Genomic DNA, 13,129 nt, shown 5'->3' on the forward strand with positions numbered 1-13,129 from the left:
GTTAGATGTCTCGTGAATGACTTCTAAGACAAGCTCATGATAAATAATTCCTTCCTGGTAGGATTTTTTTTTTTTTTTTGCAAGGGAGTTGCCACTTATCAAGACCAAAAGGCCACTGGACGATACGGGTTAATGAATGTAGAGTGGTAGGGTAGTAATCATTAGTGTAGATTGGGTTGAATTTGGATTATTTAAGGGAACAGTTCAGTCAGAACTTGTTTACATTGAACTTGAAGGCTACCATATTGTAGTCAGCTGGGACGCAGTCCAGTGGAAGAGTGTTCCACAGGCAGGGAGTTGTAGGAAAGAAGCTTTGTGCAGGGAATCTGCGTTTAGATTTAGACAGACAGAAAGTGGGGGAAATTGTTGATGGTGGTTGTACCTATTTAGAATGCCTCCCCACGGGACAGAGTTAGACACCAGGGTCGTTTTTTGTGAAAGTTTTGCAAGTGGGGGGGGGGGGTCATAGATTGGAGCCATGAAAATAACAATAGAGCAGAGATAGGTTAGTAACGTGTCTTCTGTGGGAAAGAAGTTGCAGGGAACAGAAAAGCGCATCACCTAGGTTTAGAAGCCTTTTTTGAACTCTATCAAGGTAAGATAGGGCGCACCAAGCAGCTCCTGCCCAGATGTGGCAACAGTACTCCATTTTAGGATGTACTTGGTTTTATACAGATAGAGAATTGCATTGGCAGTGAGATATGTACTAGAGCGATAAAATGATCAAATCATTTTTCCAGCAATCTTGGCAACAGATTTGATGTACATGTTCTAGTTCAGATCAGGAGTGAAGACCAGTTCCACAATCTGATTTCTGCTCATTGACAATTACTCTTATAAATATATCATAGAGAAAGGATTTAATGGTTGAGAGGACATTTCCAGCTATTCCATAGTTGGAAATCTTGTGAAGTAGACGTTTATGCCAAATCCTATCAAAGGATTTCGATAGGTCGAGAGTAATCATTCCAGAAACAAAGCCTCCATCAAGAGATTCACTAATTTGGTGTGATATTACAGTTAGCATATCAGCTGTAGATCTAGCAGGACGGAAATCATATTGCATGTCACCAATTTGACTTTTTATTATAAACAGAACAAGAATCTTGACAGACATCTGGAACAAGAGTAATCAATAATGTAGGAATAACAAGATGAAACAGGTACCACTGATGCTGCTGATAGAGTTTTCTGAAATGTGTCAAGTGGTAAGCATTGCTCGTCAAAAACTGAAAAGGGCTGCACACATCTGTGGTATAATGGGTGAGAAACCCTTTTGAGGGAGCCACTGTAATCAACCTTGAGCCAGGCTAGTTCTGTACTTGTGGGGAAAAGCGCAGATACAGGCAGAGGCAGATATTTCCAAATATCAGGCCTGTCAACTTCAGTTTGACAGGTGACGAGATTGTTTACATAATTGGATGCACAGTGAAAGGTTAGCCTTGCATGCTGACATTTGAATTTGAAAAACAAAATACGTGTTAAAACTTATATTTCTCTTTCTCTCTCCTTCTCTATCTTTCCATCACTCTCTTTCTTTACAATACAATTCTTTGCAAGAGAAAGACAGTTGAGGCTTGGATTCCATGCATGGCGGATGCATAGCAGTTTTGTGCCGACCATTGTCAATACATGTCGGGCCGAATTGCTCCGCCAGTGTTAAAATAAATCTATTTTCATAAAAAATTCCTTTGTTTGCTATATTATACAAGTGTTAATTTTCAGTAACAGAGAAATGGTCCCTATTATGATGACCTGCCATTAATAACAATGGAAATGTTGTTCGCAATGATGCAATGTAGACTCAACGACAACCAGATCTGCCAGCCGATGCCATATGGACACCTTGATGTAAGGGATGTGCCTATCGTTTGATCATGTCTGACACTCAGGATATTAACAAGAGGTTCAAAAAGGATTCACAAGACATGGACACACCCACTAACTTTTTCCTGTGGTTGAAATTTGGAGAATGAATTCATAAAGAGGGATTGCGATTAATGCCTAAGAAAACATTTGTGATTTCAGGGACCAGCCCAAAGGGAGAAAGAACTACTCACCCTTTCATGGTAACAGGGATAGATGAAAAATAGACGAAGAAAAAGAAAAGGAAGGGTGGGATGACAATTCCAGTATCAGAAAGGCGGATTCTCGTATATTAGAACGAGTAAACATGGCAAGAAGTTAAAACAATAAACTAGATTTGAGAATTATGAATTAAATTCTATTGATAGGAGGACAGAGTCATCCCCAGCCAATTCTAAATCTAAGTCAAGGCATATGTGAGCTTTGCGATTCTTCTCTGCTTGCCCATTGATTCCACACCATCAAGAGACTGACTCCTAACTTAGAGTTGAAATCACTAACTAGAAATCGCCTAGACTTGGAATAATTGGTAGGAATAGAATTCCTTCATTTACATATGTATATATGGGACAGTAGGGTTTCTATGAATCTAAGCCTGGAGAAGTAAGACATTCAGGGTATGGAAGGTGTCTGATGGAAGGTATTCATTTAGTTGCATGTCTCAGAACAGAGCAAGATAGGGATTTCAGACTGATAATGCAACTTTTGAGTGTTGCTGATAAGTGTGTACAGTTTTAAATAAATGGAGAGCAACTAACAAAGTTTGGTTCTTGTCCAGAATTGCCCCATATTAAAAAAACAAAAATCAAAAAGTCTGTATGACGTAGATACCCACAATAAAACAAAAATATATTCCAAAAATCATGTAAATTGTTCAAGTTGTTCAAATTTTATAAAGAAAATCATTTTTAAGCGATTAATGGGAATTTGTAGGCATTACAACATAAATCTTGCAAGTTTTAATTATCAAGTTATCTCTTGACTTTGTTTTTAAAATAGCAAACAAAACAGTCTCTTCATTTCCTCATAAAATTTAATTCTTTTTTAAAAATAAAATGATTTGATCAATTTATGCAAATTTTGGAATATTGATACTTGCATCATACAGGTTTTCCTTTATTTTTGTTTTTTTAATATGATGAAATTCTCGACAAGAACTCAAAGTTTTTGTTGAGCAATGCCAAAACACACTCAGCCTTTTTGTCAATTGTAGAGATGTAATTCGTCCAACACAATCTACTGCTGTTGACTGTAATGTAGAGGTCACATTTACAAAAAGAATTTGATATGAATTGTAGGAAGAGTATGTTGATACTGGATTTTGCTTTATAAAATACCTAGTTTTACTCACTTGTCAGAAACAGCTCCAGGGAGGTGACAGTGGGTGTGCCAAGTTTGAATCCACAGAAAACATTTTCACTTAGAGACATTAGCAACCTTCATATGGTCTCTCCCCTAAGTATCCAATATCCTACTATAAAGAATTCTTAACAGAAAGATATTAGAGCAATGAATGCCAACAAAATCATTATGAATGAACAACAACTGCTTTAGTTTTTGATAGATTGCAGGAAAGGTTTATCGAATGCAGGATTTGTCCTTTTTATTTCAACGTATGGCAAAAGTGGGAAGATCTAAAAAATCTTGTGGCTATCATTTTCAAATTTTTAAGAATCACAAAAGAAATCTGAAAAAAAAAATGAATGGTACAGACAAACAAATCTAATAAAGTAATTCATAAAATAAAATACATTTAAAAAAAATCAAGTTTCAGATTTTTTAAATGAACTTTGATAATTTGGATTAATCAATCTATTATTTTCATCTTGAGTTGAGAACAATAGTTCAAATGATCCAAAGAAGTTAAATTAAAAATTCCAATTTAACTTCATTGAATTCTAAAAATGAATATATAACTTTTTCAAATGGTATATCTATTGTTAAAGAAAGAAAATCTAAATTCAATGTTTTATTCATGAAAATTCTTTGATTGTTCAAAAACAATGACCAAAACTTTGGTCATTCTTTACAACAGAAATGCAAAAGGCAGTTGAAGGCAGGCATATAAATATTCCACCACATTACTGATTAGCTATCTATCTATCTCTCTCTCTCTCTCTATATATATATATATATATATATATATATATATATATATATATATATATATATATAGAAATCTTAGTAATAAAAATAAACTTTATTTTTATTTCAGTTTCAAAATAGAAGAAAAAAGAAAAAATCTTATTGTTCAATTTTTTTTTAATTTTATTAGTTTAGTTTGAAAAATGAACAGTCATCATCATCATGAGATTTAAGATTCAAGTCAAGAATTTCAAGTTGTAAATTCAGTGTTGTTTAAATTTTAATAAATGTAAGAACAAAAAGCCCAAATCAGTTCGATCTCCAAACAAACAAGGTTTGCATGACAGGCAATACAAGAGTGGAGTCAGATAAAAAAAAATGATTCTGGCCATTTTTTTGCAAATCTTTTTAAAAACATCTAAAACATTTTTCACATGAATTTGAAAATGGCACAAAAAAAATCCAAAATTTCATAGAATTTATTAATATTAAAACAAATTAAAATTTTGTGAGAATTTTAATTTCAAAGACTTAATTTCACTTCTTTGATAATTTAAAAAAAAAAACTGCACTTTTGTGCTTATGTTTTTAATAAATCTTCATGAACTTTTTTTATATAATTATTTTTTTTATATAATTTGACATGAAACAAAAATGTTTTTGACATTTTCATAGTTCAAATATTTGCAGATATATTTTACATAAATAAATCCAGATTTTTATATTTGTTTTTTAACAAAAAATTAATGAAAGAATAAATACAGCTTCATTTGGTTATTCAGTTTACAATTTTACATGATTTCTTTGACACAAATTTCAATTGTTTTCAAGCAAAATCAGAGATAAATTAATAATTTTTAAAAATATGGAATAAAATTATAAGATTTTCTTTTTAATTATTAAAAACTAACTTAATTGTTAGGTGTTTTCCCCTTTTAAAAGAAGTTGCAAAAAATTGTTCCTAATTTTAAAAAAAAATCTTATCAATTTGACAGAATGAAAGAATTAAGTTATGTTTTTTAACAGGTATTTGAAAATAATTTAATCAACTTGATATTTTTGTTTCTGCAAAAAAACAAAAGTAAATCAATTCATTTAGTGTTGATGAAAATAGGTTCGAATTCAAGACAATTTGTAGCATTTGTTATTTGTGGGTAGAAAAAATACAATTTTAGTTAAATTTTATTAAATAATGATAAAAAAAATACAATTTTAGTTAAATTTTACTAAATAATGATAAAAAAAATACAATTTTAGTTAAATTTTATTAAATAATGATAAAAAAATAGTTGATTGATGCAATTTAAAGGCAACAAATTTCAATCTCAGATTTTAAATTTCAGCACAGGATTGGGTGAAGGGGAAATAAGGTTGCTAAACAATGTAATCTTGCCGTGTTAATTACTTGTCCTAATAAAATTAGAATTTCATATATAAATTAAGGATGTTAGCGTTAGATTATTATCACGGGGAAGCTGTCTTGCACCACCATATTTGATTTTGAGGAAACAAATACTATATATATACACACACACACACACACATAATATAAATTGAGAAAGGAAAAACTTTTGAAAACAGTTGCATCTTCACACAACTATTTGAGATTTCTTACCCATTTGCCATCTTCCGAAAAACTCTTTCTGCTTTGAAAACTGTGAGACATGGTTTAACAAAGCAAAAGATAAAACGAAATTGAAGCATTTGGCTCAAAAGGTAAAAAATAATTTTTATCACATCAAAATTTCAAAATAAAATCCAAAATCCAAGTTTTTGATTTAAACTTTACATAGAACTTGTTTCAGGTTTCAAAAATACTTATAATTAAGTGTCTTGAAATGAAAACAAACGTAATTTTAATCTTTTTGAGTTTTGTATAAACAAAAAATAACATTTAAAAACTATTTTTGTCATGGAAAATAGCAAAGATATGAAGAGGGGATGGGGTTAAAAGATGAAATGTAATTTGATTTTAAGGTTTTTGAATTTAAGATTAAAATTAAATTTGTCTTTTAGCAAAGAAACATTTTTTGAATGGAAAATTGATTTAAATGAAAAACAAAGGAATCGTCCATTTCATGCAAGATTGCATATATTCACTTTTGATAATGGCACGAATCTAATTATCCTGTAGATAAAATAGTACGGCAATCGAAATCTTATAAGGCAGTTGTTGAATGGGGAGGATTTTTTGATGTTTAACATGATTTTTTGATGGTTAAAATGATTAATTAATAGCTATAATGTTGTTGAAATTATGAAAGAACAACAATGATGAGTTAAAACAATGTTTTCTTTGTTCACAATTTCTTTGTTGCTCGTTTTAAGAGAATGAGGATTAAAAATTTTAGTTGCCAACACCGAGTGATGGGGATAATCATCCAGAATACATCAACTCTTATCTCGAATAAATGAAACACGCTGCGTTCCCTTCTCTCCTCCTTTAGTTTAAAAACTTTTATAAAAGATAAAAACTTAAAATGATTAATAAAGATGTTATTTTTATCAGCACAATGAAAGGCCATTGATTGCATATCCCCCTCCCCATTCCTTTTTATTGCATTAAGAAAATTTGCTTCGTTTGTCCACCAATTCATCATCTAAAATTGCAACTTTATCAAACTCAGATCCTATAACATAAAAACGTTTTTACTTTAAGAATAAAAAAGTGATCAATCAATCAATCAATGGCGACCTGAAGACTCCCTTTTCTTTAATTACTATACTAAGATGTAGGGAACAACACCACTTTTTTCCATAGATTGCTTCACTTACCCTTGATTCTCACCTTATAATGTTCAGTGTTTAAGCATTTTTTGAGTCTTTGGTATGACTTGACTGAGGATTGGACCCTAGTTTCCTGGCCCATTAGGAAATGCATAATAATTAGCAAACATTTAGCAATTATTATGCAAATTGGCAAACATGTTATTATGCAAATCAGCAAACCTGCTAATTATTTTGCAAATTAGTAAACATGCTAATTATTTTGCAAATTAGCAAACATGCTAATTATTATGCTAAATGGTCTGAAATATTTTTTAACCTTTACAAACGAAAAAAAAAGCCATATTCAACCAGTTTTTATGTGTCTTTTTAACTTTACTGATCGACTAATTACATTGGCAATCATCATAACGTTAGTGTGAAGCCTTGTTGATAGAAAGTAAAAAAAAAATATATGTTCACATCCTAACTTAAAAGTAAGGATTAAAATCTCCGATAAATTTCATTCTAAAATGAACAAACTTGGCCTAAAGGTCCATTTATTTAATTTTTTTTAATTAAAAAATGAATTTTCTGGAAATCTTTGAAAAATAAATTAAACATAAAAAAGAAAGACAGAAATTTTAAAGAAAAAAATTTCAGAATTTTTTTTACATGTAAATAAAATAAACAAGGAAAACTTATTTTATAAGTTACTTTTTTAAACCAAAACTTGGTTTTTAAAATTCAATGTATTAAAAAAAATGATCTTAAAAAATGTTTAATTTTGGCTTGAATATAAAAAAAAAAAATGTAATGCCACTGAATTTATTTTTAAGTTTTGTTTTTTCTAGTTATTTTCTAATTGGTCCCTTGATAATAAAATTAGAAAAAGATGACAATTACTTTTTGCATCCACAATTTTAAATAAATTATTATACTCATATATACATGTATCTGTTTTTAAAACTGATAAAAAAAAAATATGATGTCAGAAGAAAACTCCCAAAACAAAATGCCCAAACATTTTTGTTTTCCATTTCCTTCTGTTCGGAATTAAATGTTTAGTAGAGAATTGAGGAAATGTCTTTGTCCCTCATCATCACACATAAGTTGGGAATTGCATTTTGACTTTTTGACTCACTGTAAAAACAGGATAAATACTTTGTATTGCTGTTTTGTCGGAGAAGATCTTCTTTCCTGTGAGTGTATCACCCCAACTTGTGTTGGTCAAAGTGTAACCTAAAACGATCGAATTGTCGCAGTCAAGTCGGACAAAAAGTGTCACCGAAAGCGGCAAACCTTCGAATGACATAAGGAGTTCACAGTTCCCATTTTGGCAGAATTGGATGCTGCCATTGTTGCAAATAATGCCAACTGATTTCTTATGAATGCCAACCTGGTCTTTGTAGTTGAGACGTTCTGATGAAATTCCGGCACCAAACACATACCCAGATTTGAGGTCTCCAATTTGGGCTGAATTGCGTTCGATGGTCACTGACCAAAAGGCATTGTTTTCCAATTTTTCTGCTGTGAAGGTCGTTGAATTAAATCCCCATGTCATGAGACACTTATTTTGTACCCTTGGTCCCTCACTTTTTCCTGGGGAAGCTGACGTCTGCATGAGTGGCACAATGCTTTGACATTTGCATTCATCATCATCTGAAGAAGAGAAAAAAATAATTCACATCTGAAAATTCAATTTGTGGCTTGCAGTTCAAATCGAACCATTTAGAAATGCTCTACAATTATGGAGAAAAGCGTAGAAGTAGCCAGCTAAAAAAAATTATATGCAGTCACAAACACACACACGCACATATATATATATGCACTGGAGCGTAGAAATCTACAAGTTAGTCTCTGGGGATGTGTTTAATCCTCAGTTTTTGTTAAGGTATGCATCTAGGAGGAAAACTGATGTAAAACCTGGATCTTGTGGCAGTCATTACACGACTGAGATTTATAGTTGTATCAAAAATGTGGTTGGTTCTACACAAAGCCTTCACCACTATAAACAAATTATCTGTGTAGATTTCCGAACAACTTAATTGTTGTGGCAGACCATATCGGTCAAAATCAATGGGAGTATCTCTCTCTCTCTATATATATATATATATATATATATAGAGTGTCCCAAAAGAAGCTGACGGATTTTAAATTTGATTAACTTCCTCCATATTTAAGTTCTTACCAATTTTCATATGTAGGTAGATGAGCCTCTCCATGATTTTTTGAGATATAGTAAAATATCATAGTCTACTTATTCTAATCTTATTTACACGACTTAATCTAGGGTATATTTTTCACAAGGTCTAATTTTAGTTATGAAAAATGATATTACTCAAATGTCCATTTTCATTTTCACACTCTTGTGCTGTCTGCACATTTAAATGTTTCAAGGCTTATGGCCCTAATTTCCTCCTCTATATTGTTTTTAAGGGCATTTATTGTGGCTGGTTTGTTTGCGTGTACCTCTTCTTTGAGGTAACCCCAAAAGAAGAAATCTGCCATGTGAGCTGATGAGCGGGGTGGCCAATTTATCTCACAGCCACGAGAAATTATTTGGTTGCCGAATATGTCCTGGAGCAGATTTAATGTTTCTCGTGCCGTATGCGCCATTGTACCGTCCTGCTGGAATCACATTGATCGAGAGACCCCAATTTGACTTGATCTCCTCCTTTCTGATGTGGATGGATCCTTGGCCACACTCTCTGCTAATCTCTGACGATTCTCATCACTTCTTGCAGTACGGGGTCTACCTGATTTAGGAAGGTCACATACAGTCCCTTGCTCATGAAATCAAGCCACCATAGCTTTTATTGCATTGGGAGTAGGGGAATTTCTTGTGTTGAAGTTTTGTTGAAATTCTCTTTGAGTTTCTGATATTAACTCATTCAGCCGAAAATACAACTCTACGATAAATATCCACTCCTCGGTAGTGTAATAACTCATGATGACCTTGGAAGGGTTACTCTAGATGATCTAAAAATAAAAAATGAAGAAAGTTATGAATTTTTTTTTTTTTTTTTTTTTTTACCATCAGCTTCTTTTGGGACACCCTGTATATGTGTGTGTGTGTATGTATATATATATATATATATATATATATATATATATATATATATATATATACACACACTCACACTTTTTTTATATTATACAGCTTCACTGGGAACAGACACTCATTTTTATGCTCGTCCAGAAAAGTTCACTTTATCTCCTATACAAGCATACAATTGTTTCGATTCAAACTGTACAGATATTTTTATGCATAGTCTGCTGTATGTATGTTTTTAATTTTAATCTAGTATGGCCAGCTCATCAGTGCTAAGAATATACATAAAAACCAAACAACAAAAAGTCACTTCAACCTAGGGATATAACTCCTCTCAGAGAGTCTGTACATTTATAATTTGGAAAGTTTTTTTTTATGGGTCTTTTACAGCCTCACATTATATGCTACGTGCCAGTTACATAATCCGGTCTCATCAGAACAAATAAGTTATAAGATTTAAAGTACAATTATTTAAAATAAATACACTAACCTTAGATGTTCATATTTCTAGTTTATTTTTCCTTTGCACGAGCATAACATTATTTGTTTTCATTCCTTATTTATAATTCTCTCTCTCTCTCTCTATATATATATATACATGATTAGTTTTTTTTGGAAAAAGAATTCCAGCAGAGTGCTCAATTAAAAGGAAAATCCAAATTTTAAGAGCGTACTTATATTTTGTGTACAAAAAGTTGTTAGTTGAGACAGGTCATTGGTACCGTCGGTTTCAAGCCCGATAATAAGGCCCGTTTAAGAGACGAATATTGGCTGAAGAGAGCTTGATAAGGATACCTTAAACAGGCCTTATTATCGGGCTTGAAATCGACGGTACCAATGACCTGTCTCAACTAACAACTTTCTGTACACAAAATATATATATATATATATATATATATATATATATATATGAGAGAGAATTATAAAGACAAATAAAAAATATTATCTTAAAATTGAAACCTATTAATAAAAAGCTCAATATCCTAGATAGAGCAATTAAAGAAATACGAACAATAGATAATGTTTACAAAATTGATTCCCTATGAACACAATATACTCTGGATATTCACATGATACTTATGGACTTGAATTTTGTTTTAAGCTGGCGTTTTGGATTTAATAATTTCCCAATCACTTGTTGGATTACATTGATAATGATTTTTGTACCTTATGGAGGGCAATTCCTTTGGACCTATTTACATTTTTAATTTTACAATAATTTCTTCATTATGCTGCTGTCTCGGTCACAGTCATGCACTCATTAACCGTTATCCTTAAGTGGCCTTTGCGCCTTGATAAGTAGGGACTCCCTGGTAAAAAGACTCCCCTCCTCCAAGAACAACCTCCTCCTTCAGTTCAAAGTCAAAATAATCCAAACCAAGAAAATTCCATATCATTCAGGCAGGGCAGAATTACTCAAGATACAACACTGAATTGAATAAAAAAAAAATAAAAAAAAAAAAAAACACAGATACTTTTACTAAAAATGAAATTTAAAAAAAAAATGAAAGTTGAAGATGAACAAAAAAGTAGGTTTTTGACTTGTGATGCAGAAGTGTCTCCCATGAAAATTTGAGGTTTTATTTAATCCGGATTAACAGAGGATTAAGAAGGATTAATGTTTTGATGTATTAAAATATTCTATGAAACAATTTTCATTGATTTCCTAATCAGGTAAAATTGCAAGTTCTTGCTTTTCATCAAACATGAAAAAAAAAAAAAAACTAATCTTTATCTAAATAAAATTTTGTGACCATTTGTCATATTGTCAGTTTTTGCGTATTTCCCACACAATAATTGCGCATTCAACTTTTTCTTTTTACTATTAATCAAATATTTATTGGAATGAAAACTGAAACAGCATAAAATAAAACTTTAAAATACTATTTTATAAATTACAAAATTAAATCCACCACAATGCATTTCAGTTTATTCATAAACAAGTCAGCTATTTTAATTTTGCTAATAGTTGAAAAAAGAAAATTACTTAGTAAAATAGAATAATTTCTAATTATTTCATTTATACAAATACACAGTTATATTTTTATCTTCATAAATTATTAACCAAATGTTTGGCAAATACTCAGTGTTAAACTTGTAATTCATTTGTATCGTTACATCTTCACTCAGAAACCTGCATAATCATGTGTAGGGGAGTCTACCAGCAAAAATGTGCCACCCAGCTCTGTCCCATCAAGTGAAAACCTATGGAGGAAAATACCCATGTGATACCAAGCTGTGTACAGGCTAATGATCCTTATATTCCCAGAGTAATTCTTGGAAGTGTTCGTGGTAGGTTAGTAAGAAGCATGCAACAGTGGAAGCAAATGAAAGGAGAATCTCGAGTCAAAATTATATTGTATATATTCTTTCTTATTTTGTTTTTATAAAAAAATCAACCAAATAACAAAGAATACAAAGATGAATAATAGAAATCGCAATAATGATAAGGAGAAATGAGAGTCACTCAAAGCTCTTGATAATAGGATGCAATGTCAAAGTGCAAGATTCTCACGGCTGTGAAAAGAAATACGAGTCACTACATAGACTGATGCATCCCACTTTGAAAGTCATTCAAAAGTTCAAATTATAATTTCAAAACAAAAGAACAGTCCAACAAATTTTTCAAACAACCGATAACAGTATCGCTATTAAACCAAGAAGAAAGATAATTTCTTCACCAACCTTTTCCCTGATTCTATATCCAGAAAGATAAGATTCTCAGATGTTTGATTTTTAAATACATAACATGGTGACTTCTTTGAATGTACTGGATGCATGATGCCCGAGTAATATGGCCTTATGTCTTCCTTGCATATGTCGGATTCATGATGCTCGAATAATATGGATATGTCAAATTCATGATGCTTGATGATATGTTGAATCCACAGTCCTAAATGGATAATCTGCCCTCGTGGGGAGGCATGCATATTGTGACAAATGTGCACCCACATTCCATTCATGTCTTTCAGAGATAAGATAGCCTCCAATTTCAAGTCAGCTTTTAATCTCTTCTGCTGAAATAATTTGTTTCAATTAGAAAAGTTGGTTACTTTTCTTTCTCATTTCTTTCAAAGGTGCTTTTATAGAAAATAAAAATTCCCATTTTTATTTCAATTCACTGTTGGTTTTGGCAGTCGACTGAAGTCAATCAATCTTTTCCTGTCAAAGGCTGATTCCAGACTGATTTTTAATTTCTTCAAGCTCTTGCACTGACACCCAAAACAAAAACAAAAAACAAAACATTAACAAAGGGGTTAATTTGATTGGAATTGGCTTGTTGCAAGGCTGATTCTAAAATACTTTGAACTCATGCGCCACAAGTCTAGATGCTGGTGAAGACACCTGATCGTCAGATGATTTGGTGACACCCTAGGCAGAAACATCATAGTATAAAACATTGTTTTTCTTGTTTCT

The 13,129-nt window shown here is 31.6% G+C and overlaps 1 protein-coding gene across 3 annotated transcripts in view; it reads right to left on the reverse strand.

The window, feature by feature from the left end:
- Positions 1 to 6,774: 6,774 nt before the first annotated feature.
- The window catches only part of LOC145259671 (E3 ubiquitin/ISG15 ligase TRIM25-like), a 155,180-nt gene continuing 148,825 nt past the window's right edge, over positions 6,775 to 13,129 (reverse strand). For 2 of the 3 annotated variants that reach the window (XM_080117331.1, XM_080117330.1), the window contains one exon: positions 7,485 to 8,319. In XM_080117331.1, coding sequence (XP_079973457.1) covers positions 7,760 to 8,319 — 560 coding nt within the window. In that variant the 3' untranslated portion in view covers positions 7,485 to 7,759. Of the gene's footprint in view, positions 8,320 to 13,129 lie in introns of all 3 variants that reach the window. The other variant, XM_080117332.1, reaches the window with a different exon arrangement.

Source organism: Euprymna scolopes, chromosome 35 (genome assembly GCF_053919585.1).
Source record: "Euprymna scolopes isolate OS-2025 chromosome 35, ASM5391958v1, whole genome shotgun sequence".
NCBI lineage: Eukaryota > Metazoa > Mollusca > Cephalopoda > Sepiida > Sepiolidae > Euprymna > Euprymna scolopes.